Here is a 27,409-nt window from a genome sequence, read left to right on the forward strand (position 1 = left end):
GAAGTTGAGGCATCCTGGATTGCTACAGTGGTACCAGGTTTTGAACTATGCTCTGTGAATGTATCTAGTCCTTTCTGGATCCTTCCAGCCTCTGCAGCAACCTATGGCCACGAGAGCTGTATTTAATGATGTGCTGTGTGAAGTAATGCTTTTTACTGGCTGAATGTTTGAGAAACAGTTAATGGTCATGTACCCTCCTTGCAGGCTCTGGTGGTGATTTTGCTCCTAAGACATCTCAGGAGCAGGGTACCTGAGCTGAAACAGGCCTCTGTGCTGCAGCCACTTCCTCTTGCAAATGACTGACCACCTGTTTTTTTTTATTAATGTTAGCTCTGCTTAATACCTTGCTTTGCATGCTCCAGCAACCCTTTCCCACCCCTGACCCATAGGCTTGGAGACATTCAGCCTTGCCTAAGCAGAGATGCATGGTCACAATGTTAATAGTGGTACCAGTCTAGCCATCTGCAACCAATGCTCGCCGTAATCTAAACCCAACATGTAGCGTCCATTACATAGTTTTATTACTTTTTTCCCCTAACATCAAAGCCCAATTCCCACTTTCCGTCCTCCTCTGCCTCAGTGCCAGACAGAGCAGCTATAGGGGGCAGAAGGGGAGGGGCAGAGTGACAGTTATTTGAGGTGCTGAACAGTCTGCAAGGACAGGGCAAATATCTGGGGGGGGGGGCAGGAAGGAGAGCAGAGATCTTTTTTTGGTGGGTTAGAGTCTCATTGCTGCAGGAAGGCATGAGGGGAGTGGTGAGTGAGCAGGAAGCTTGTGAGTAGAGCTGAGCCATGGCTACAGGCTAGCCCTTGGTCCCAGGCCACCAGCCTGTTTGCTGGCCCTGAATACAGCAGAGCCTCTCCTGACAACACCCATGGCACCCTGAGGTTCCCCATGCTCTCCCCAGTGTGATCGACCCTGCACAGTCCCCTATGCCTACTCTGGGCTCACCTGCTTTGCCCTCGTCCCTCTGAACCATCTTTTATGCCTGCTCCTGAAAAAGCCGGCAGAGAGTACAGCTGCCCTTGACACGCACATGGAGCTGGGGAGGCAGGGGGAGCATCAACAACAACCAYGCCAGACTTCTTGGCCAAGCTATCCTACACAGTGGTACATGCACTTTGCCCCCCCCCTCCCCCCACGGCCCTCCTGGGTAGAGTGGATGGAGGCCTAAGCTGTGCCATTTCCTCCAGGCGAGGATTGGCTCAACAACCCCAATAAATATCAAATAAATAGAGCCCATGGCAGCCAGGCATCAGGGGAGCTGCGCTCAGGCACATGCGCAGTGGCTGAGAGGACCAGTGGGGTCCCAAGGCTGCGAGCCAGAATCTGCTCAGTCAGGTAGCAGCTGCTCCAGCTCCTTCTCGTTCAGCCTGTTGGTGGTGATGATGTGGTCGAGCTGCTTCATGTACTGCTCCAGGTCCTGCATGAAATGGGGAATGCGGGTCTTCTCCAGGACCCCAAATTTCTTCAAGCGATTCACATCTTCATAGGACACCTAGTGGGAAGCAGGAAGATGCATCAGGTCCAAACTCCCCAGACCTGGTAAGCTGCCAAGGGGGTGTCTCACACCCACTACTCCCTCCATCACGTCCCCCCCCCACCCCATACTTGGCCTGCTCAGCCCAGTTACCTATCCTTGCCTTCCAACTCTGTAGAAATATTCCTTCTGGCTAGGATGGGTTGGGGGGGGGTTGACATTGGGGATTTGCGGGGACAGATTTGTGTTTTCCATCACATCAAGTTCTTTTTCTGTCCTTCCTCGCGTAAAGCTGAACTCAATCATTCCTTGTTATGTGAAGACCTGTAAGTGCAAAGAGCTTAACATGTTCCAGACAAAGCAACTGCTTAATCTCCATTTCAGAGAGGCGAAAGAAGCAGGACATGAAATGGTCACAAAAAATTGCAGCACCTATTAGGAAGGGGAGATGTAGGTAGCCTATTAGTATGACCACAGTGGTAGTCAAGGCTGAGGACAAATTTTGAAAGAAAAAATTATAGAGTTGTGGGGGAAAAAAATGTCCATTAAGGCCAAGATGCTTGTAGAGAATGTACTGGGCTGAACCAGGACTTGTCTTTGAGAAAACATACGAGCAAAGGTGCTGCGGTAGGTCCCTGTGGCTGAGCTTTGGGAAAACATACAATGGGCCAGCAGGTGGGGAGTTACAGCTAAAATGGGGGAGACGGAGATGTCTGATGCCTGAGTTCTGCAGGAAACCTCAGCTGTGAAGGGAAGGCTCTTGCATGGAGGGTAGAAAAGCTGCAAGAGGTCAGCTTCACCACCCTATAGCAAGAAGAGTTGTGCACCAGTGGCTGAGCTGCCACTTCTGTGGCGAGCACGTGTAGGCTGGCAAACAGACTTATGGCCAGGACCATGCAAGGAGGGAGGGTGTGGGACAGCCTCTTGGCTGGAGGGCACAGAAACACCCTCGGGAGCTGGAGCCTGCTTAGGTGAGCACTGGGACACTAAAATACAGGCCGGAGAGCCCGGACTGCTTCTTTAGCCTAAGGTAGAAATGCAATCGAATGAGTTTGCACAATTATGGCAAGCCTGTGGAGTAGGTCATCTAGAAACCAGGCCACCCAGGATTTGTTCCTGTTCCCCAGAATGGGTACCACATCTTAGAGGAAAGGTAAAGCCAGAAGGGCTTTGTGAAGAGGCTGCAGAAATAACTGCCCTTGGAAGGTGGAGGAAGTGCCTCACATCACATGAGCAAGGGCCCAGCAAACAACACTTCAGCTCCGACCTGAATACAGTTTTCTGGCAGCTCAACTCCAAACCAACAGATGCTTCCAGAGTTGCCAACATTGCTGCTAACAATGATTTAATAATAAGTTCCTTGCTTCCTTGGCCATTCCCTGAGTGCTAGAGGCTCAGACGAGACTTGAGATGAGGGCAGTCAACCCCCGGTTCTGGTGGAGAGGACAGCCAGGTCCGGCCTGTTCTGGCAATGGCTCTGTTCCTGCTGGACCAACTGCAAAAATTCCCAAGAAAGGTATAATAAACTCCTAGAGACGCTGAAGAAAGTTCCCAGTGACCTAGGGGGACATGTCTCACTCTCTGAGCTTATTTCAGCTGTGAGATGTTGGGTTCCTCTCCAGGTTACGTTTTGGGAGCTAAGTTATGTGGCTAACGGGCAGCGAGACCTTCCAAAATCCACTATGTGTCCTTACTGATACTGCACGTGAGTCTGTGTGGGAAAAGTCACGTTCAGCCTCCTACAAACTACAAGCCCAGCCACCTAAAATGGCTCACAGCCCAGTGTGGCCTCTTGGGCCTGGAAACATCCCCTCTCTCCCACTGTGGTGCCAGACCTTGGCTCCAGCAGTTGTCCCAGCCCATTACCTTTCCAAGCGCAGCCAGCAATGGAAAGTCGATTGTCTGACGATGTCGCAGGATCCGGAGAATCCCATCCAGGTAGACCTGATCCTTACTGAAACAACCTGGGAGAGAGGGAAATAAAGGATCACAATCCCTTACACAGGCCAGATGCCCCACTGTCTGCAAACAATGCGCACACCCTTCTTTCATACAAAGAAGTTTTGTAAGTCACCCATAACTCAACTGAGGATGCTGAACCTGAGTGAAACAAGTGTGCCAGGGCCCATGTGTTGTTGGGTACCATGACCAATGTTTGCCAGGGCATTTAGCATGGAAAACAGATATCAGGCAGGGAAAAGAGAGGATGAAACTACTCTGGGGAACTGAACTGAAGAGGAGTACGWGGGATTGCCAGGGAACTAAGTAAGCTGCAGAGGTAGCAGGATATCCACGATGGGAAAATATGATGAAAAAATCCAACAGAGAAAGGAGTCGAAGCTCAGATTGGGCCGGGTGATATCTGAAGGAGGCGATGAATTCGCCTCTCCTCTCTGGGGTATGGAGATTCCCCTAAGACCAGAGTTCTGCTCTTGAGTGTGATGGGACCGGCTGGAAGGAAAAGGCCAAGCAAATTCAGTCTTGCGGTTCAGTGCTGGGGAAAATGGGCAGCTGTGTGCAGTGAATCTCAAGTCCACAAAAGGCCCTGGGTGACAGATAATGCCCTGCCACAAGGACAGCTTTAGCACTTTTACCATTCCTTCTTACTGACTTTTTTTTTGGAATATTAAACCACTGAAAAAATATAAACATTCTCCCCAAATACTTATCTCATCTMTCCTTTGGTTGCCACCTCCCTGTGAATTTCTGTAAGTCACTCTGCTCAAATGTGTGAGAGTGGAAACACCTAGTGTGGGCTCCTCAGGGCTGCTATGTCTGCCCACGTGTGAAACGGAGACAGAGTCATGATGCTACTGGACCGTACATAAAATTTTAAGAGATTGTTGTCATAAAGACATCACTTATGAGATGTAAATCCCTACAAAAGTGGAGCTGTGGATGAGGTAGTGTGGGGGAGGTCCAGTGGTAGAGCAGTGCTGCTTTGCAGGCTGCCTCAGTGGTGAGCCTCCATTTAAAATCCCTTCCCAAATCAATGCTGTCCCTCTGGCAAGCTTTACCTGGCTGAGATGTGTCTGTCTGGCCTCGCTTTGCCCGCACACAGTACTCCCACCGCACCCCAGCATCCTGGACATACTGCTCCAGGTCCTGGAAGAGGGCGGAGAAGGAGAGGCGGCTGGCCTGGTGGATGGTGTAGTAGAGCAGGGCTGCTCGCCACAGGAAGGGCTGCTTTCGGAAGAGGACACTGTGCAGGCTCGCCAGCCCTTCCTCAGTGGGGTTGGCAGGCTTCAGGCTGTACTGCTTGCGGCCCTCAGAGCTGTGCCAGGGTTGGCGGGTGTTGTTCACCCCTCGAATGTAATGGGTGCCTGGGTAGGATAAGAGTGAGAGCCATCAGACAGTCATACGGCCCTCTCCTGGGGCCCTGCGTTGGCACCTATGGGTGTCCGATCCCTGCCTTGCTGCTGTGGCATTTCTGCTTTCTCCTGCACCAGGGCTGCTGGCGGAAGGAGGCATCTCCGCTAGGACAAACCTGGCACCCACCAGACTCATCATGGGGCTGGGGCAGCCCTTTGCTGCTAGGGCTGCACAGCATAGTAGTGTGCTGGTGCAGGCACATGCATGCCTATCATGCCAGGCACGCATCYGACACTTTCTACCTTGCTTTCACAGAGAGATCCCAGGGCCCAGCTAGCCTCAGCCCCTTCCAGAGCTTGCCTGTGGTGTCACAGCCTGGGAAGACACCTCTGGAACTCCTTGCTACAAGACATTATGGGTATGAACAGTCTGCAGGGACTCAGAAGGAGAGTGGACAAATGTATGGCAGGGAGATCCATGGGATCACTAAATACACTGAAACCACATCAAGCTCAGGAAGCCCTTGAACAGAAAATAGCTAGGGTCTGATAGAAGATTTAGGGAAGTAACATCTCTGCTTGCCCTGTGCTCCCTACTGCTGTGCAGCCCCTCTGTGGCCCAGCTGTGGCCCCTGCAGCCCTGAGCCTGGCTGCACTCTGCTCCTGGTCCTCTCTAGCAGCAGGGCTGTGTGTGAGACCTTAGGCCATTATGCATGTGGCTATCAGAAGATGCTCACAGCATCCACAGTGGAGGGGCCTCTGTGGCCATTCTTTGCCCCCTAGGCCCCAGGGTGCCAGGCAGCACATCCATTACTGTAGCTGGCCCCCATTGCCATCCCTGCCCCACTGACCTATCTCATGGCGCAGCATGCCCTCCAGCCAGTACTGCCGGGCTCCAGACAGGTTGATTGCCAGTGTCGGCCGGTTGTCCTCCACCATCATCACAGCCTGGGACAGGAGGTCGTCRGTAAGCTGCACCACCACCTAAGGAGGAGGGAGAAGGAGATAAGTAGTGTCAGGACCCTGGCTGGGAGGAGACGTTTGGCAGGACAATTCCAAGCAGAGGCCAAGATTGCTGCAGACAATCGGAAAAGCCCATCACCACCATAGACAGCACTGTGCTACACAGCTAAGGAGCTGCTGCATTATCTCTAACAACTTGCATTACTGTTACCTAAAACACTGTGTGAGGAACATATGACTCATTAATGTTAAACCAGGCGAGGGCAGGAGGCAGCTAGCCAGAGTGTCAGTCTGTGCTGAGCCTTTCAGCAGGACCAAGCATTCGCTCCTTGCCATCCTTCTTTTTGGCCAGGCAGACTGGCTTAGCAGTCCTCCTTGACATGCATTCAAGAGCCATTAGAAAATGGGCTATTCTTCAGAAGGTTGGTATACCTAAAGAAACCATGCAGTGTCCCCATTCCAAAAGGAAGTATGTCAAAACCATAGACACCAGGAGACCCCCTCTGGACTAGGCAAGAAAACAGTCGTCCTAACACACGTTGATAATTTTCCTATACCCTGGGAAAGTCACGGGAGCTGCTCTTGGCACCTCTGACATCAGTTGTGGTTGGCGCATGACTGCTGCAAAGGCAAGTCTCATCATAGGAGAACGAGAAGGGAAAAGGGCTGTGCAAACAGGAAAAGATGGGAGTCACGACACTTCCTCCAGCCTGCTCCAACACTAGCTGCAGGTCTGCTTGCTGGCAGAGACAAGAAGCATGGCCAAAGGTAGCCATGATTCCTGAACAGGCACTGCAGGGAAGTCAGCTGCTCAGGATCCATGTTCCAGTTACTACCTATCTAAGGAGATGCTTCTAGTGGTGCCCAGCAAGCATAGATACCAGGCAGGAGAGAGCAAATCCCTACTGCAGGGCAACCTAGCCATGGTCCCTGATTTCAGACTGGGTCCTGGTACTCCTGGACAGCCCAGCATCAGGATCCCTCTGGCTATAGGAAGCTCCCAGCTCACTGCTGGGCCTGACCACAGCTCAGATGGCTGTAGGAGGAACAGTTTGAGAATAAGGGAGTTGTTTCAAGAAATTTTATCACTGTTTGGTGTTATATAGAGGAAAGTGATCCTCCTGCCTCATCACTTTGTGCATTCCCATCCCCTTCAGCCCTGATCACCCTGCCTCCCTGCCACAGTGAGTAAGGGGACCTCCCCTTTACCAAAGCTCCAGGTTCCTCAAACTCAGCTGTAAGTCGCCCTTGGGCAACTCTCTCAGGAGACTGTGTGTGAATGGGCTTCATCTTCCAGGCTGTGTTTCTAGGAAGCGACAGCCTGTGAGATTGAGGACTACATGCAACTTTCTGTCTCTCCATCAGGTTGCATCATCAAATGAGTAGCCCACTGCACCAGTTCCTCCCTTGCCCTTACTGGAGACCACAGCAATACTCACATCCAGGCAGGTATGCAGCCACCTTCTATGCAGTCACCTTCTTTTCCACATGGCTCTATAGGATTTTGAGGCCGCGCACAGTGGGAAGCACACCATGAACATAAGAGACTCACTCAAGTAGCTGCAGTGGGTCATGTGCAGCAAGCAGTCACAGCTATAATGCCATTTTTCCTTGAGCACTTTCCTTGCTCCCTTGAAGACACTGCCATTTGGTGCCAGCATTCGTGTTTTTCAGTGCACAACTAGTGTCTGCACTCCAGACAGTCCCTGGTCCCTAGGCCCTTGATGTTTGACCTACAGCTTTTATAAGGAGCACTAGACATGACACACTGACAGCTTGTGGATCTCCACAGTTAGGACACCAGTTACCATACAATGCTCAGCCAGCAAAACAGGCTTTTTTTTCTACAACAGCTTTGGAAATGCCTGTCTATCCCCTGACAGCAAAATCATACTTAATTTGGATAGTCCATCTCAGTGCCAAGACACCACTGGCACAGCCCTCAGGGCTAACTCCAACCGTTTGCATTTTACCTTCATGTCCCCAATGGCAGCCACAGAGACTCTCCCTACCCTGGCTACTCAGGGCATTTTACTTTTTGTGAAAATTTGTCCAAGATGAAACAAGTTACAAACCCCCAAATCTCTCTGTTCCCACTCCTGTTAGCCTGGGACAGCTGTAAAATCCACCTTCAGTGATGACTGGATCTGAAAGGTTTCTACGTTCCCAGTCCTAAACTGCTCAGTCCCACTCCTGTACCCCTCAACAGCCTAGTCCTTCATTGGGCAGTGCTGCAAATTTTTAGTCACTAAACTGACCCACCTGAAAAAAAGGAACGTGCATTTGGAGGACCATTCTTAAGTTGGTTTAGTGATGTGAGCAAAAAGCTGGGCCGGTCCCTCTGTAAGCATATGGTAAACCACAGATTGGGAGTGGAACAAGCACTGAGACTTTCATGCTTTTGCACTGAAAAAAAACACATTGCGAAACTGCCCCGAAATTCCCCAGAAATACTGCCTTCATGAGCCACATTGTGGGCACTCTGTTCTTGTGTGCAAAGGCAGTGCACACTTGCCTCTTCATGGAGGCACTGAGCACATGGCTGAGACAAACCAGGACTTTGCTTGTAACTAATCTACAGCACTGTGGAGCCTAAACATGGGAATCCTCTCTCCTTTAATTCCTGTGCTCCTTCTGCCAGTGGAAAGCAGTCTGACCCAGCAGGCAGGTTGGTACAGAGAAGGGAAGAGCTCAAGGGATGGAGATTTAAGGAACAGCTGTCATACAAATAAATCAGGGAATAAACCCACAGAAGAAGCTGGGAGGGAACCTACACAAAAAACAAGGTGGTCATGTCAAGACAGCATCACACCGCACACAGAAGAGAGTAGATTACATTTGCACAAACAGCATTAGCATTCTCTTTTGCAACATTCCCACTTCTCCAGTGGGATTTATCCAGTGTGATGATATGTCAAACAAAGTAAAAAGAGCAGCAACTTCTCCAATTACCCCATTTTATCCACTCCTTTTCTGAAGGTCTGCACACAATCCTACTTGGCCCTGCACAGCTCTGTGTCAGGGAATTTCTTGTTTCTCACATTGCTTTAACTGTTTTCTTTGTTATGGGACAAAACTGTAAGGTCTTCATAGCAAATATCCCATGAAGGAACCAAGCCTCTGGCTCCATTTTCATATCTCCAATCTCTCATTCATACTTTCCCTTTCAGGCTTCAAGACACAAGCAAGAAGGACTGATCCATGCCAACAGATACTAGCAGCAAGAGCTGAGACATGCCAGCCACATGTATTGTAGCCAGCCTTTCTACCTGTGATTTGCTGCCTGTGATTTACAGCAGGGATACGCACTTTGTTCTCAGGACCAGTTAACCTCTTTATACAGAAAGAAACAACTATTTGGGGAAATCTGTTCATTGTTCACCATAGAGCCAAAATACCTACTGCTACTTAAATTATTTCCTGCAGTGCTCATCCACAGATACTGTCATGAACCCCACAACTCCTCAGCCTGGGCACCTCAAACCAAACCTGTTCAACTGAGTATGTAGGAGGAGTTTTCATTACAACAACGTTCTTCCAAAGCACAGGGAGCAGGCTGTTTGAAAAAAAAAAAAAAAAAACAAAACAGACACAAATGTGCTGTCAACAAACAGTAATTTATTGACAATGCAACTTCAAATCCGCAGTGACTTGAAAGGCACAGCAATGCATGAGGAAATAGAAGTCCAATAGATCTGACAAGCCAGACCAACAGCAAAGTACCTGTGTCCCATACTGCATCCCCAGAGGTAGACACTGCCTTGGGTGTCATATGCAAGTTTTGGCAGCAGCACAAATGCTTGGGACATTTGGATATTTAGTGTTTTCATCTTCAAATCCTTCCACTCATGGATATCAACTCCACAGACATCTATTTTGTGGCTGACACTTTTAAGGCTGAAAAGTAGAAATGTGACAACGTTGTACTCTTGAGCAAGAATTGCCCTTCAATATCCCTAAGGTGGTTGTGGTGAATCCACCAAGACCCAAACACCAGGGTGCTACCAACAACTTGTAAACACCTACCACAGCATCTATGCTGTACTCTGCAGCAAAACAGGACCATGCTTCACACTTACGGAAATTGTCATTCCTGCAGAAAGAGCTGAAATCAGTTCCAAGTTTTTATGCACACTGAATGAGGGGACAGTTCCACAGGATCCTATCAGGCACATCCTGACTGAGACAGGACTTTGCAACAGTAGTGCTGCTAATGGTCTCAGAGAGGATATGCTCTGGCAGTAATGGTATTCTGGCTAACTTGTCATGTTTTGTTATCAAACTGTTAGCATAACACAAATTGATGTACACATTCATTCTACTACACTACAATTCTTACTTGTCTTGGAAAAAAAAAGGAGCAGAGATAGAATTGGTTTGTTTTAATCCAGATTTATTATTGTGTATAACTGTTCACTGAAGTCCGAAGTGCAACATAATAGAGCAGAACCTACTCCTGGGCAAATCAACAGCATAAAGACTATGCTGCAATTGTTTAACTCAAATAGAAAAAAGACTTGACAATTTATTTCCAATCTGCGTGCATCATTCAGCTTTATTTCTGCTCCACCAGCAACTCAAAATAAATGTTGCACTTTGCCTGCCTGCCCTCTCCCACATGCAATCAGCACACASAGATCACATCACAGGACTCTGCTTTGGCACAAGTCCTGACTTGGGACCCTAGTGAGGTTGGTCCTGCAGAAGTTAGGGCACACAGACGTGGAGCTACTGGAGACAATCCAGTGTAGGGCTATGAAGATTATCAGAGGGCTGGAGCATCTGTCCTCTGAGGAACAGCTGCGAGAGCTGGGCCTCTTCAGCCTGGGGAAGACTGAGGGGGGATCTTTTCCATGTGTGTAAGTACCTGAAGGAAGGGTGTCAAGGGGATGGGGCTAAACTCTTTTCAGTTGTCTCATGCGACAGGACAAGAAGCAATGGGCAAAAACTGAACCACGGAGAGATGGTGGAGTCTCCTTCTCCGTAGACATTCAAAACTCGCCCGGGTGCAACCCTGTCTAACACGCTCTAGGTGACCCTGCTTGAGCAGGGGGGTTGGACTAGATGATCTCCAGAGGTCCCTTCCAACCTTACCGATCCTATGGTTGAAGACTGGAGACAGCTTCCTCCCACAGTACATCCTCTCCATCCCCCACCACTGACACTTAAATAATTGTAAAACACCTCCTCAAGTGAGAGGTTTCAGCTTCCACTCCTCTGTAAGCAGCCTGGATCAGCACAAATCAGCATAAGCAGCAAGAGAGACAAAGCCTTTTCTCCTGCTTCTCCACCCTACCTGTGTGAATATTTACGCAGCAGCACAACAAAATGAAGCAGGGAACTAATCCAAACTAAACTGGCTTTATTCTCCAGGTTAGTTTTCAGCAAGATCATCACATGGCTACATGAGATCCCATGCTGGCACTGGCTCTTGTGGGGAAGAAGGAAGGGTACATTTCACTAAGACTTTTGGCAGCTAGCTTCTTCTTATAGCCCTATCTGGGGATACAACCAACACAAAGTGCCACTGATTCATCATGATCTGAAATTAAGAAGGCACCTAAGAACTGAACACAGCTTTTTTAAAACAAACAAACAAAAAACAACAACAACAAAAAACCTTTCAAAGGCTTACCTTCACAATCTTTCATTTTATTTTAACCTTTTATAATGTCAGTTCTAAGCAATAGGAGTACAATCTTGTCATCTTACATTACACTCCAAAATACAACTAATATATATTAATATCAATATATATATTAGTTATATTAATATAACTAATAATCCTGGGAAGAGAAGGGGAGACCAAGAATAGAGTTAAAAAAAAACCAAACAGAAACTCACACAGATAAAGAATACATTTCACTGTTACAGCACTTCCCTTGCTCCCTTGAAGATACTGCCATTTGGTGCCAGTGTCTGTGTTCTTCAGTGCACAACTACTGTCTGCACTCCAGACAGTCCCTAGTCCCTCGGCCTTTGATGTTTGACCTACAGCTTTTATAAGGAGTACTAGACATGACACATTGACAGCTTGTGGATCTCCACAGTTAGGACACCAGTTACCACATGATACTCAGCTGGCAGGGAGTGGACATCTTGCTCTCTTGTCACTCTTAATTGCCCTATATGAAAAAACAGGAAAGACTGAAATTTAGGATACTAGATCCTGGAGAGATACAAGAAAAACTTCTTTCCTAGAATAAATACTCTCATTCTTAGACATGCTTTTCTCCAGCCTTTGTGTATGAATATGCACACACACATATATATTTTATATATATATATATATATATATATATATGTATGTATGTATGTATAAAGGACTCTGCTACTACTGTGCTTTTTTCACTTTCCAGTTGCACATCCTTGACCATATTATGCTGAGTTCTTCAAGATGTGATTCAAAAGTGACATGAATTCAGATGTTCTCAGGTCTCCTCTAAGTTTTGTCCTAATGGAAACTGCTGCGTTGGGATCATCCCTGCTCATGACTTCTACGAGGCTGGTGCTCCTGTGGTATTCCCTGAACAGCTCAAGTTTCTCTCATGCATCTTTCAAAAGCTAACCCCAAGAACAACACTCTTCTACAAGTACTCGTACAAGTGCCAGAGCTATTACATAATCCCAGCAGTTTAACTATTGTGATAAAGTTACACAGATACATTCTCTATGTAAATAGTCCCTGAGGTTTTAATGTCACCCAGATCTCTTTTCTGCATTAGCTCTTTAATTCAGCACTGAAGGAAACTATCCAGGCTTTGTTATAAATTAAAAATCTATCCATCACCTGCCTGTTTCCTTTTCCTCTGCAGTATGGGGAATGCTGTGTCTTATAAACTACACTGCATCTTCACTGCTGTTACCTGTGCTAGCTGATCCTTGCATTCTGTTCAGGCACTGCCAGATACTGGCTAAGCTACCAGGTGGTACTGCTGGCTTGCAAAATTGGCTGCTAAGGAATACTAGCCGGTGATGAAGAGAAGTTACCCCAAAAAATCAATGCCAGCACGTTTTGGCATGGAAGTAGTATATGGGAGACACATGCTATGCTGAAGAACGTAACTGTTTTCATTCGGAAGGCAGATAGCTCCTTACTCAGCAGAAGTGTTTGCTGAAAATTCGCAGTATTTTTCCCCTCCTGAGTTCTTCCTCTCATATCTCACCCAATGGCAAAAAGCATATCTCACAGCCCAGCTGTAGCTTAGATCTCTCCAGAAAGCAAAGATTTCTAAAACTGCATTCATTTGGATGCAGCTTTACCAGCAAGGAGAATTAGTTCTGGATGATAGGATTATGCACACTACAGTTTGTGAAACTGTCTATGCTCTCAAACTGACACCTTCTCCTGGCCCAGCTACATCAGCTGAGGAGGTAACTGCTTCCCATTATAAGGTTCTGCACTCGCTAGATTGTGGGGGGAAATTCCCCCATATGTGCCAGGCAAGGTAAAACCACAGCAGATATACTACTAAGGCTTAGTTTGCCTATAATAAGCTAGAGAAGCCTCCCACAAACTATTCTGCTAGCAAGGGTGTGGGTCAGTTCAGCCTTTGACAACCAAGCCACATCTACCACTTCACGTCTTAGACTTCCTCTTGTGGACACAGCTTGCCTTAATCTGCTGTAATGCAGATGCTAGTTATGAGGACAGAGGATCCTTCCTCTTGAGATACCCACAGAGGTACAGAGATACTTCCCTTTTCATTATCAGTAAGGAAGATTCGCAGTAAAGTACTCTGGCTTTAAAAGATGGATAGTTGCCCTTGGCCTTTTTTTTTCTTTCATTCTTAATTTATGCTACAGCACAAGTCAATCATCACCAGGTTTGGCATTCCCATCAGTTCAATATCTGAGGGCCCTGGGGAAGTTACTTCATCTGTAAGCATAAGATAGCCATCGTGCCCAGATGGCATAGGACTCCAGCATTAAAAGCCACTGGATCAATGATGGTGTACACAAGGCAACAGTCCAATGTAACACAGTATGAGCCTTAGCTAAAAAGCACCAAAGGAATCCAGCCAAACAGCAATGGTGTCAGAGACCGAGGCAAACATCATCTGTCAGTCTTCGATATCATGCCTGATAAACAGGAAGCAGACAGAACAGTTCCAAGCCAACTGTTTTCCTTCCTTCTTCATATCAGACTGCTATTTATGAACAAAGAGAAGCAGAGCAAACAGCTGGAAAATAAGAGGCAGCTGAGAATGTGATGTTCAACTGAAAACAGGTCTTGCTGTCAAACAGCAGAAGCACCTTTTAGGCAAGCCAGCAAGAGCTAAAATGAAGGATGAAGCCCTCCTTGGAACACTGTGCTTTGAGAAAGATCCAAGAACACAGAAGAATGCTATTTGCAGGGACATGCTGGGACACTGCTCAAGGCTGAATTCAGAGGGAAGGGGCCAGTTTAAGTGGTAACTGCTCTGTTTTTCCAGGAATTAAGGAAAACCTCAAGCAAGGACATCTCAGAGTCTTTAGAGGAAGAATTCAAGTCACAAGCAACACTTATTTTTCTCTCCCATGGTGAAGAAAAGGTTAGGACACAGAGATGGTAACACGGAACTCAATCATATGAAATGGAAAGAAACTATTTTTTCTGGTACAAGACCCAGATGACATCAAATGAAGTGATGAGGAAGGAGGTTCACAACAAACAAGCATAAGTAAACTGTGGAATTTGCTGCAAGAGGTTTACAAGTGTTCAGAATTAGACAGACACATTAACAGAAGAAATATTTATCAAGGGTTTCTGCACACAAACGCTGCTAAGGATTCAGGAAGAATCTGGACTGCAGTGGCTGAAGGCTAAGAGAGTATGTCACGGAAAAATTACTACCCACTTTGTCTGTTCCTTTTTTCCCTGAGGATCAACTATTGCTACAGACAGATGAACACTAGGACAGATAGAGACGGGACTGAGCAGGTACCACTACTGTGTTCTTACCATTTTTACTGGGGCTGCAAAGCATCACTTCATCTCCAACTAAAGCCTGAGTGAAGGCATTAAGGCAGAATAAACAGGGAAAAAAAGTTAGTCTTATAAGTGGTGAAAAGAAGAAAAAAAGAAAAAGTAGAAAGAGTCCCATGTTTCTGTTCTCCTCTAAATGAACGCCACATGCTCTCCATGTTCCCATTCTCCTCTATATGCCACACAACATCAAGGGGAAAAGGCAGGAAGGTCTCCAGAGAAGCAGGAGGAAGAAAGAAAACAAGAGTTGGGCAAAGGTATAAAAAAAGACAAGGGAAAGAGACAGACACATTTGAGCACTGGGAAACAAGATTAATTGCCAGTCAGAGAGAATGAGAACCGCAGGCAGAGCTGCATTACCTAGTCCTCATGTGAGAACTGGCAACACTGTCTCATGGAAGCACACAAGGTGGCTGAGGTATTCCACAATTAGAAGACAACAGGCAAAATTCACAGTGTAATTATTTCTCCTTTCCTTTTTTGGAATGCCTAATAACTTTTTTGAGGCATTGGCTTGTGATCCTTTAAATTTGTGTGTCTGTTTGACAATGATTTGACAGTATTGTTTTGTCCTATTAAATAGAGGGTCCAAGAACTGCTCTGTGTGAACCAAACTAGCTGGGTGCAAGTGAGGTCTGAGCCAGATAGTAATAAAAAAAAATCTTTTTGAAAAGAATTGTGTGAAAGTCTGTCCAGGAATCAGAAGGGAATCTGTAAAGCTTCATAGAAGACTGTAGTCTGCGTATTCACATCACGGTGCCTGTAGCACTATGCTGGATTCTGCAAACAGAGCACTGAAACCTGAGGCTTCCACCAGATTCATTCAAGGTCAGTCCAATTCCAACCACCATAACTTTAGAGAACGCTTGGCTCAGCCTCTGGCATCTTAGATACAGAAACATAGGTCCTCCACACAGCCCACATTTGAAGTAGAATAACATATTGCAGAATCAGAGTGAGAAGAAAATACATTTTCTAAGACTGCCTACTGCTGTCTGAGTAATCAAGTTAGCTATGCACAGTAAATGCATCATAGAGCCTATACATTTGAAGGGCAGTATCAGCTGCCTTAAGAATTACAGGACTCTCCAGTTTTGTCCTGCCACAGATGAACAGAGGCAGTGAATAGGTAGTGTTAAAATACGGAGCTCAGCCAAAGTTAAGTCTTACTTCTGGAACAGCTACTCCAGTTCTCCAGATTTGTCATTTCTCTCATTTTCAAAACAATTCACAGCTAAGGCTGTGAACTCAAGGCATGACATCAGACCAACCAGCCCATCATTTTGATCCATGAAGCTGTCTGCTCAGTTTGTGAATGCATCCACAGGGAAAGAGCTTGTCCCCAGAAAAATGAGTGAAGAAGCACAGAGTGCTAATGGCTAGCCACAGCACTGGGGCAAAAACTCCTCTCTTTTCTCAACTTCAGCAACACTGACAGCAGCAGACTCATCTGCTTAGTATCTTGCACACCAAGCACTTGAAAGCTGTTATGCACAGAGGCAGGGCCAGCACTGCCAACAGGATCTGAACAGTTCTAGCGAGCACTGTGTAAACTGATGATGTATCACAACTCCATGGATTACTATACAATACTTACCAATATGGGCAGGGATTTCTTTGCTGCAAACTGGGGGCAGCTGGGAGATCCTCGGATATTGCAAGCAGGCATCTGAGCTCTGGCAACATCACCTCAGTCCTGAGCCAGAACAGAACCAGAATAGGTTCAGTATCTACAGCTTGAACCACACCAAAGAAACTTTTGAATACTCAAGAGTTAATTATAGTACAAATATTTACCTGTGAGCATGCTCCCTGGGGTGCTGGAAACTGGTATCCTGCCTTCACAGATCAGTACCATCCCTCCACACCTCAAGTGTCAGGGATGAGTGTAGGGGGATAAAGGGAAGTCATCTGCCTTTGCACTGACCTGGCAAACAATGCCATTGGCTCTGCAGGCAGTTCAGGCATTGAAGCTAGGTTTGGCTCCTACTCTACCAATACCCAAGGAACAGTCTTTTTTGTAGCTACAGCCTGACAGTTTTGCAAAAACTAATCTAGAGGCCACACAAATACTTGTGCTGGGATTTTATTTGGATCAGGTGGCTCTATTTCAATGTACCCAAATGTGTTAGTTGTTTGGCAATTATCTTCAAAGAGAAGAAGCACAAATTTCAACTTAGCACTTCCTGCTGATTGTTTCTGAACACAGTTGCAAAGTAAAGAATCCCCCCGTGACAGATGGAAAGGGAGCCAGGCCAGGCAGAGAAAGCAGCAATGTCTGTGCACCCTAAATTCCCTCACAAATATTTAAGCTGCACTAGTGACAAGCTTTTGACCACGTTTTTTTTCAGCTGCAGGCTACAGCCAACAGCCTGGGCTGCATTCCCAGCTCACTAAGCTTATGCTGAATAAGCAATACCGTGCAGATTCTAGAATATTCCCAGGACCTAAGGAGTCTCTGCAACACAACTCAAAGAGCCCTGGGAACTGTTCTAAGCTACAGCAGTCTTCCCAGGCCTTACTACAAAGTCACAACCCAGGGCAGCCCCAGTGGCACGCAGCACAGGTTTGATGGGAAAGCCAGGGCAGCRCTGTAAGACTTGTGCCAGGAAAATCAATACTGACTCCTTGTAAGTTACAGTGCTTTCACATCCTGCCAGAGCAGCACTTGGAGCCAGCAAAGGTGACAAGGCACTAAAACTGTATGGTGTTTTCAGTTGGTCTCATACCCAACACAATCCCAAACAAATGGCTAACCTGTGCCCCATGTGCTAGAGTTTCTTTTTMCTTCTTTCTTTCTTTTTTTAAGCGATCCATCATGATCAGTATGAAACACAGAAGCGGCAACAGAAAAGCAAACAGCATTACAGAACAGACAGGAAAGCTAAGTATAGTAGATAAAATGCAGGAGTTACAGATACAGGCAAATGGGAGGGAAGGTAGACAGATTTCTCTATGAAAAATGCCCTGTTCCTAGACAAGGCATTATATTATAAATAAGGTAGAAATGGCAGAATATAATGCAAGTTTCTATCCTGTACTGAGATTAGAGTTTAATGATATTCCTATGTTATGGACATTTCCCTCTTCCCTTCCSCACAGACTTCCAACAAAACTTGTAATGGGTGGTAATCTACAAACCAATGCTCAAAAGGTTTTAAAAGCATTTATCAAATGTTATGAAAAAAACAGAGCCATATTTTGCGCTCATACGTGTAAACATAATTAAACACTTAGTTCCCTTGAACAAAGGGAAAATTCCACACGGCTGGAAGAGAGCTAGTTATACACTAATATGTAAGAAAACATGACTGAGAAATATAGATCAATTTTTTWAAAATCACTGGAAAAGAGCAGAAGAGCAGAAATTAATTGTTTAGTGAAAATAAGGGATAGAACAAATGGTAAGTTAGCATCCGTTCACAGATTAAAACTTGTGAAGAAAATGTAATTTTTTTTCTTTTGTAAAAGTACATAGCTGACTGCTAAGCAATCTCTGTGAGGCAATGAAACATCTGTAGATTTTTAAACGTATAACCTCTTCATGTCTTTTTTAAAAAAGGACGACTATCCTGTATCAATCTAGCACATAGAAAATAGGACCAATTAACTGTCAAACTGGATATTGGGACTGATTCTGGATACTAAAAGGCAGCTAAACTTTTGGAAAAGACTTACAGAAATCATTTCAGCTGAAAATGCTGAGGAGGACAGACATACCAAATTCACATTCTAGGCACATATCTGCAGAAGAATCACAGCAAACCACAGAAAGCTAGACTGCAGTTTCACCTGAACCCTGCAGTTCCTCCTCTGCCCATGTATTACTCCGGGGAACTGCTCATACTTTTGTGGACATGAAAAGTTCTGGGTAGTGCCGAGTGCCAAGAATCTTAACTTCAGGGAAGTGCTTGTCCATTAGCCTATTTGAGGAGCACATGAAAATCAGATGCAGGGAAACAGTCTGTCCAAGAGACAATGATGAGGGAGCCCCTTCACCATCTAGCGCTTCTGTTAAATATATATCCTAGGGTGCTACAGCCAACAGTAAAGACAACCCTGCAAGAAAAAGCAAGAGGAGGGCCAAGATTTTTTCTAATCATTTGAATCTGGGACAGAGGAAGTGTTTTGCACACATCCTGCAGGCAGGAAGAAAAAAAGCCTCCTCAATGAAGTGGTGGCACATCCCTCATCCCCATGTACATCCAGCTGYCAGGAAATGTCCTGGAAACACATGTAATATAAACACACCAGCAAACCTTCAAGCTCCTCACCCCGCTTTATAACCACAGTGATCTCTATTGTGTTAAAATACAACAGGCTTCCAAGCAAAAAACTATGACAATGGCATCAGAAGTTAAAAAGGACCAGGCAGAGATTAGAGTTAGATGAACGTACAAGGGTACATTTTGTTTTTCATCTTTTTATTGTGACTTGGAGATGGGAGAGAAAGGGTCAGTGCTACTGATAGAGCAGGAACCAGAAGGGAAACGACAAGAAAAGTAGAACAATGTCTTGTTGCCAAGTATTTAAACTCTRAAGATTTCTGGCTTAGCTCCTTGTGATTCCACTGTTACAGAGCAGCAGCAGTTTTTCTTTCTTTGGAACAGAGGGTTATTTGGCTAGGCACAGAAAGCAAGCTGTAGAAAATTCCTTCTGCCTCACTAGACATAGACTTGCCACCTAACAGGCACCATCAGAATGCAGCTCAGTGCACGCAGCAAGGCAACCACCAGAAACTCCTCCTGCATTAGCACAGAGGCAAGCCAACAGTACTTATCTCTGTTGGGCTAAGGTATGTCAGCACCCTGATTTGGGCTTTTTAGGGCACACAAAAACCATACTAGCTAGAAAGAACAAGAGATCCTGAACTTCCCACCCTCCTCCCACATAGCTGAGTTACTAGTGCCTCACTGCTACGTAATACCATAACCGAGTATTTTTCAGTATTAAAATCTGAGCTTGGTGTTTCAAAGTACCCTAACTTGGTATGTGCCAAAGAACAGCAGGAAATATTTCTCCTCCATCTTTGCGTTTGAACATGTGAATGAACCCAGCTGTCAGAGATTTCTGCAATACCACTGCTAACAAAAATAGCTTATTCTTTCCAATGGTAATTGATGCCTCATGTACACAGCAAAGTACTCCCCACTCCACACGCATGGCCACGTGGACAAGCAGCAGCTCCTGTCTCTCTCAAACATAAAGGGAGATATGGCTGGACTGAAGAAATGAGAAGAGTTTGGTGGAGAAATAGCACTAACTTCCTAACTCTGGGGCAAGGAATGCAACCAGCCAGGAGCATGCCAGAGGTGAACAGAAGCCCCAGTTCAGAGTCCAAAAGAAAATACCTTGACACCAAGCTTGTATCAGGCAATTGCCAGGCCCCAAAAATTCTCTAGTTGTATCATATTTTTCCAAGCTACATTAAAGTTCTTATACAGTGGTGGCTTCTGAGAGCTAGGACAAACTAGGAACCAAAAATGGCCTGAAGATGTAACCTAGAACCAGTATAGAATTTCCAGTAGCAACAAAACAAGACAGACAAAGACAGTTAAAATATTTCTTCTCTAAGTATTTTTTTTCTTTTTTGCAAACAAAAATTCGTTTATACCATCCTACACTACAAACTCAGGTCTCAGGTAGCTTTTACTGCTGCCCTGAAACCTGAGTTCCTCAAGTTTCTCTTTTTCATTGAGTATTTTTCTTCTTTGCACCCAAAATACTTCTTAATCAAATTCTTTACTATCAGATTAATATTGTTGAGTTAAAACAATGATTAAAATAAACATTTTCTAAATTTATTTGGCAAATAAAGATTTTATAAATAAAACAAAGGATGACTATTACCTCTCCTGCACAGCCTTCCTTCTGCATGTACTTTCGGATAACAGACCAGATTTGGCATTTGCTCAGCAGTTTTCCTCCAGTGGCAACTTCAAAACTCTCATAGGTCCCATACTTCTCCAGGACAGCATGAATGATCCTAATTGCCTGTCATATATACAAATAAAATATCAGTCAAAACACATTTGCCACTCTCAAGTACCTCTTCCGCAGCACCAAAAATCATAATGCAACCCAATTAAGGACTCCTCTGTAAAGAATTCAAAAGCTCGTAGTGTCAAGTGCTTGTGAAGTGAGGTAAGTTTTTATGATTTACAAAAAGATTAAGAGTGAGTCAGCCGGAACATCACCATGACAGATGGGTACCCAGGTCAGACAGATACTTAGCCAATGGAATCCACAGCAAATTCTTTCTGCATTTTACTGTTTCACTTATCCTCACAAGTGTCTATTGTAGGAACCAGCAAAGCAGAACTGAAACAGCAGTATCATAGCATGCTGCCTCTAAATGTTAAAACCRTGGTTTATTTTAATCATTTCTGCTTTCAATTCTTCATTCAAACTTTAGTGTTTGCAAAGAGAGATCTATTTTATCTGCATACTTATTAGTCTAAGACTTTCTTATTGCAACACTGAAGTTCTTTCGGGAACTCACATTACAGAAGACATTTGACAGGGGCACATCTTTTGGCACAAGATGTCCTCTGGCCTGGTATAAAAGCAGTAAGTACAGAAATGGGATAGACACATGACTGATCTTGGAGTTACAGATATATCTTTATTCCTCTCAGCTAGATAAAGCTGACAGAATCAGAAAAAAAAAACAGATCACAGCTAAGCTGTGGAGATTCAAAAGATGTAAAAATGTTAAAGAGAAGTTAAAATGACTGTGGTAGTTCAAACTGTTTTTCTTCACAGGCTACAGTGTCTATTTTAGTGAATCTCTGTAGAAACTGCACTTTCAACAAAGTGCTTCCAGTGTTAACACGTGAAAGAGTCAGGACTACACTTGCAATCTTCCACTGTCATAGGAGACAGGCAGGTCCCATAGTAAAGCTTAGCTGTAAAGGGAAAATATTAGTTATGTGATGCTGTTTCCTCTACTTTAGATAGGGTGTCAACATGACCAGTCTACCAAAACTCAGCAGTATTTTAATAAAAACAGTGTGTGTCATTTTATTAGCATTAACATTTACTACAGTAACTTTACAATATCAGCATTTATTAGCACATTTTCTCCCCAAGAAGTGAGTTTGCATCCTACTTATTTTCAAATAACAGCTTTCTCTAGCCTATTAATATATAATCCCTATCTGGATGACTGCTATCACTCTTTTGTACATATTCTGGAGTTTTTCAGCAGTTCCCAGAGCACTATACATACGAAGCTGGCTAACTGACAAGATGTCTGCTTACCACCTGCTATTGAGCTTTTCAGCCCTGGTCAATATGCTTCTCCTGAAGTGTGTGTTTTACCTCCTCTTGCTGAGTTAATGGCTTTGCTCTCTGTCCTCCTCTCCTTACCTAGCTTCAGCTGTTTTCCTAGTTCAGCCCCTAACAGGAACTCTACTTACTGCAGGAAGGTTGTTCAACACAGGTATGTTATCACCTGGAAAAGATCATGGTGTTAAGAGTACAGCAAACACCACACAAGAAATAGCTTAAGCACAGCTCTAGAACGAAAAACTGAACTCAGCCATATCGACCTGGGAAAGAGCACAGAGGGACCTGTGGTTAGAAACCAAACCAATACTCTGCTACAAAAAGACAAGTATTCTGGGAGAAGAGTCAGAAATGTCACAGGAGCCTGGCTGCAACACTACAGTCCTGTACAGCTTGGTTGACTGTATTAATAAGCCAGACCCCTTGCAGATATGTTTTCCACTCAATAGAACATGAGTAGGTGGGGGACGGGGCAGCACATAGGAGGACATGCTGTTTCAGCAAGGGATTAAACACACAAGACTACAAGACTATATAATTATCAACAAACTGGCATTCCCACCATTGCCCACTACACAGTGGCAGCAGTTTCATTAAAATTCTTATTCCAATTATAAATAGGGCCTCTTTTATTAGATTAGCACTACATCATATACTTAACTTCCACTGAACCTCATACCATATATGAACTAGAAGCCAATTTCACAATGTGCATATGACCTTACATCTTAAATCAGACCTAGGACTTGTGTTGTTTGAGCCTTTTCTCATGGGCATCAATATCAGAGGATCAGAAAAAGATGAAAGAAAGTCTCCTGAAATGCAAGTGCAGAATGCTCTTCCTCCACCCTGATCAACAGTAAAGCAACCRGTCAGAGTCCTGCATAACAGGTTCTGTCTTCTCTTTTCTGCTTAAAGACATCCAGGACTATCATATGAATGCTTTACTGCCCACACAAACATCCAAACCATCAAAACATTATCTCTAGTGGCTCCAGCAAAACCCTGCAAAAGGGACACCACGTGTGTTGTGACCACCTTTCGTTACCACAACWGATGTTTCTGATTTTCCTTCCCTAAACAGTCCTCAGTACCCTGCTGATTTTATTCTCAAGTAACTTATTCTGTCTTCGCAGAGAAGTTTTTTATGCTTTGCTTCTGTAATTGCATTCCCTTCCTCCGATCTCTCTGGAATAATGCCATCTCCACCCAAGATGGGGAATCACAGCTTGCTACAGTCCAGCCCAGAGCCAGGGAGCACTGACACTCCACACCTTGTACACCATCCCAAAAGCTCATTTGTTCCTAACTATCTTTCTTCAACTTGCGGAAGTTTCTTTAAAGTGTGTCCCCTTTCAGGAGCTAAATAATTAACGCCATTTTCGCAAGTGCTCTCTGTTGCTCAGCCTCCTTCCCAAGCCGCGAGAAGGGCACTGAGCCCCATTCATGAAGCAGCACTCATGAAAGCCATAAGGAACTTCCTGATGACTTTGAACAAGAAAAGGACCATTTATTTCTGCCTTCTTTTGCTTAGTCATAATGGAACTTTCTCTCATCCCATAAGGCCTGCAGCACTGAGTTGAGAGAAACTCAATACAGATGGTCTGCAGAAGAYCACAAAAAGGCATGCTTCTCCCTGACTTTTAGAGTAAGCCACAAAGAACAAGATTTCTATGACAGACCATTTACTTTTCTGAGAAGTTGATGAACATCACATCAGCCCTTCCTGCCCAGACAGCGCTCTCTTTGGGTCTCCAGAGCATGAACTTATCATCAACTCAGTCCACAAACAAGCTCAATTACACACTCAAAGTGACAACAATTACTCAAGTTACGGGTCAAGCTCCATGTTGATGCTGTTCTCACTCCCGTGTGACAGGCTGGGATGAGCCAAACAGGCCATGCGATCTGTAGTGTAATGAGCCTTAATGTGGCTAGAAGGATTCTTCTTACCTAAGTTTCTATTAAAAAAGAAAGAAAAAAAAAACACAAGCAGAATAGCTGCTTCAGCAGAACTGGTCACTAAGTGCAAAATATGAAAGGTAAGCGCAGGGAGCTGATTTTCATTTATATACTCTTGCCCAAGGTTGTTAGCTTAGCAAAGAACCCTAAATTATCCAAGTTCTATGGCTAACTCAGAGTTTTAAAATAAAAGCATCTTATAGATAATGATTACAGTTCCCAAGAAAAAAAGTCTCCCAAAATAAAAGAGATTGGAAGTAGGTTACAGTGTTTGAGCAAAGGAATATTGATATTAAGACAGTCAGACCCTCTATTGTTTAAATGAGCACTCACCTATATGTGAAGCAGAAATCACAGAATCACAAAGGTTGGAAGAGACCTCTGGAGACCATCTAGTCCAACCTCCCAAAGATTGCCTCGTGCTGGTTCCACTGGGGCTTGAACCCAAGACCTTCAGTGTGTAAAGCAGATGTGATAATCACTACACTATCTTCCCCAAGCCTATCTAGCTTCAAAATATTTTCCTATTCTTCTTCACTTACATAAGTTAAATATTTCTCCACAATTCCTAGCCATAACTGGTACTTACTGTATTTTTTCCAGAAGGCAGAAAAGCCTCTGTTCTCCCAAGATACATCATGCACTCATTGGAGAACTTGTAAAGACTGGTAGAAACATTTAATGCTTATGTCTCTTTGCCTACAGAAAGACACTGAATAATCTGGATAAGAATTCACGTAGAGATATAGAAAGCAAGAGATGACATAACTTTAGATTTGCAGAGGTATTTCTTTACAGCTCTTATACGTGACCTTACATGTAGTGTTTCAAAGAACAACTTTTTCACTGATCTACTTTTCAGTGTTTGAACATTCACTCATACTAAAATGAAAAAGTTCTTCTTTAAATATTGTAGTTATCTATGATAGTTTCTCATCTTCTTTCTTTGTAGCAACTCATATTGGTCACTTTTGCAGAAAGAATCTCTTGTCAATCCAGGAAGCCCAGCCCTATGAGAGAACTGGTTTTAAGGCACTGTGAGACTCCAAGCTCACAAATATGGACTATTAACAAAGATGTGAGCATCTGAGAGTCTCCACACTACAGATAGCCCATTCTTACACTAGCATATGCCATCCCAAGGTATGTCAAAATGACTCTCTAAAGACTCCATATAACGATCAGTTACATGCCCAGTGCATCCATTTTTGCTCTCTGCAGTACTCAACTGAATAGCATTAGACTTTATTTCAGTTACATGGACATAGTAAGTTTAAAGACCTCCCAGCGTGGGCCTGTTGGTAGTTGCTTCTTGGAAGCAAGCCTCAGCTGTCAGTCTTCAGTTCCCTTCTCTGCCTCAGTCTGACAGCACCTGGGAAAAAGCTAGGGCTTGTTTTATGTTCAGAGCATCAAAGCAGCACAGTCCCTTTTTGCTTCCTTCCCACTTCCTCGTGCTCAAATGACTAGGTGTTGTTTGTTTACTGCCCACCACACATAATTACTACCTGTGACAGAGAGCAAGCCACGAATATTTCAGTAGTAAATGAGGAAAAAGCAAAAAATTTTAAGCAAAAAAAAMCAGATTGCCTTAAAAGCAGTCTACAGCCAGTTGCTATCATAACCAACCAAAAATATATTAAGGTTATTATGTGTTAAGGTTGCTGCCACACAAGACAACCTTTTGCTCTTCTGGAAAAGAGACCAGACTTAATTCACCAAGAAACACAGGGTTAAGGATTGTAAGTGGGCTCCTTACATATAAAACCACCACCAACAACAAAAAAAACTAATAGCAAAAAATCCCCAACGGACCATCAGTTCCTAACTGCAGTTTGATGCATGTAGCAAGATCCAGCATGAGCAAGAGTCACTACCCCCACATCAGTTATGGGATTTATACTATTACTGCAGGCAAAGTATATAATTAAAGATCATCCCTTCCCTAAGAGTTTAGAAATAACAGGGTAAATGTATGAAAGGCAAAAAGCAAGAGATGTCAAGCAATGCAAGATCATACAAGCAGTCCAGCAGCACAAGCCAGGAAGAAAAGCAGGACGAAGTTCTACCTCTATGAAAGATTTCACACAACCTACACAAACCACTTCCTTCTCCGCTAGACCACAAAATGCTCTATCTGTGAACTCTGCATATGCAGCTGCTTCTGCATATTAGGAAACAAAGATCCACAGAACTAGTGTTGTTCTTCCAAGGGGGGGGGCAAGACAACAGGATCTTCTTAAATCAGGACACTAACACTTTTGCACTTAGTTTTCTTCCTATGCTATTTACTTCAGAGAGCTGGGGAAGAGGGAAGAGCATGTAATTCAGGATTCCTAGATTTTTTCTTCAAGGCTAGTGCTTCAACTGACACCAAGCAGGCGAGTCAGGAGGCAGCATCTCCTCAGTGTGCTGAACACTTACAATGGCTTCCACCGCCAGAACAAAGCTGTTTTATAAGCTGTTATCTCAGCTGGAAACCAATGTGCCAGAGGTTCTGACAGCTCTTTAGAGCAACACATACTCCCTTGCAAGTGAGGTATCAAACTCACGCACCTAAGCTGCAGTTAGTGATTCATTGCACCCATCATCCATAGCAGTGCAGAGCTACACGCTGGCACAGGCAACGTTGTATCCCAAAGGAAAGCATCGGACCACTGCCAAATGTTCCGCATCTTCCCTGGTGTGCCGAGGCGAGACCCAGCCGCCCGCCACCGGCAGCTCGCCGGACAGGGCCGCTCGGCGCATGCCCGAGGCCCGCCGCGGCCTCCCCCGGGGCCCTACCTGGGCGACGAAGCGGTCGGAGGCAGCGCGGTACTTGTCCAGCACGGCGTCAGGCAGCGGCTCGGCGTACTCGAACTGCGGATCGTAGGCGAAGCGCGCTCGGAAGAACCGTTCCCGCTCGGCCTCCACGTTGCGGGGCCGCAGCGCCACGAGCAGGCAGGGGCTCCGACGGACGCCGCCGCCCTCCTCGGCCCGCGGCCGAGCGATGTGGGGCAGCGACGAGGCGGCGCGCATCCTCCCCCGGGCTTTGCCGCCGTTCACAGCGCACGTGCTCTCGCTCCGCCGCATCCCGGCAGCGGTTTCTGACAACCGCCGGGCCGCGGCCCCCCGCGGGCACCGCTGCGCGCCGCCCGGCCCCAGGCGCGGGGGGGATGGGCAGGAGAAGAGCCGCAAGCCATCCCGCTCCAGAAGGCGCGAGGCCGCGCTCTGGCCGCGCGGGCTGGCGCCCAGCACGGCACGGCCCTGCTCGCATGCCGCCGCCCCCGGGTCCAGCACCATGGCCTCCAGCGCGGCGGCACGTGGGCCGCGCCGCGTCGGGCAAGAGCCAGCCACCGCCTCCCCTCACTGCGCTCCCGCCCCAGGCAGGCGCCGCCCCAGCCAATCAGCGCCGCAGCCGATGCTACAGAGCCAGTGGGAGCAGCGAGTGGCCGTCA

At 45.6% G+C, this 27,409-nt stretch overlaps 1 protein-coding gene across 2 annotated transcripts; it reads right to left on the reverse strand.

Moving 5' to 3' along the window:
- Window positions 1–499: 499 nt before the first annotated feature.
- MATCAP1 (microtubule associated tyrosine carboxypeptidase 1) lies at window positions 500–27,306 on the reverse strand. 2 transcript variants are annotated; one of them, XM_085314456.1, is made up of 6 exons: window positions 26,757–27,306; window positions 20,574–20,717; window positions 5,644–5,776; window positions 4,499–4,804; window positions 3,348–3,445; window positions 500–1,499 (listed from the first exon to the last, which is right to left on the reverse strand). In XM_085314456.1, the coding sequence occupies exons 1-6, from the start codon at window positions 27,252–27,254 to the stop codon at window positions 1,335–1,337; spliced, it is 1,344 nt and encodes a 447-aa protein (XP_085170582.1). In that variant the 5' UTR covers window positions 27,255–27,306; the 3' UTR covers window positions 500–1,334. The 2 variants fall into 2 exon arrangements, with proteins under 2 accessions (XP_085170582.1, XP_085170584.1); XM_085314458.1 differs by having other exon boundaries at window positions 1,432–1,805.
- Window positions 27,307–27,409: the final 103 nt, after the last annotated feature.

Source organism: Rhea americana, unplaced genomic scaffold, assembly GCF_003343005.1.
Source record: "Rhea americana isolate MKP2758 unplaced genomic scaffold, rheAme1 scaffold_403, whole genome shotgun sequence".
NCBI classification, from domain to species: Eukaryota; Metazoa; Chordata; class Aves; order Rheiformes; family Rheidae; genus Rhea; species Rhea americana.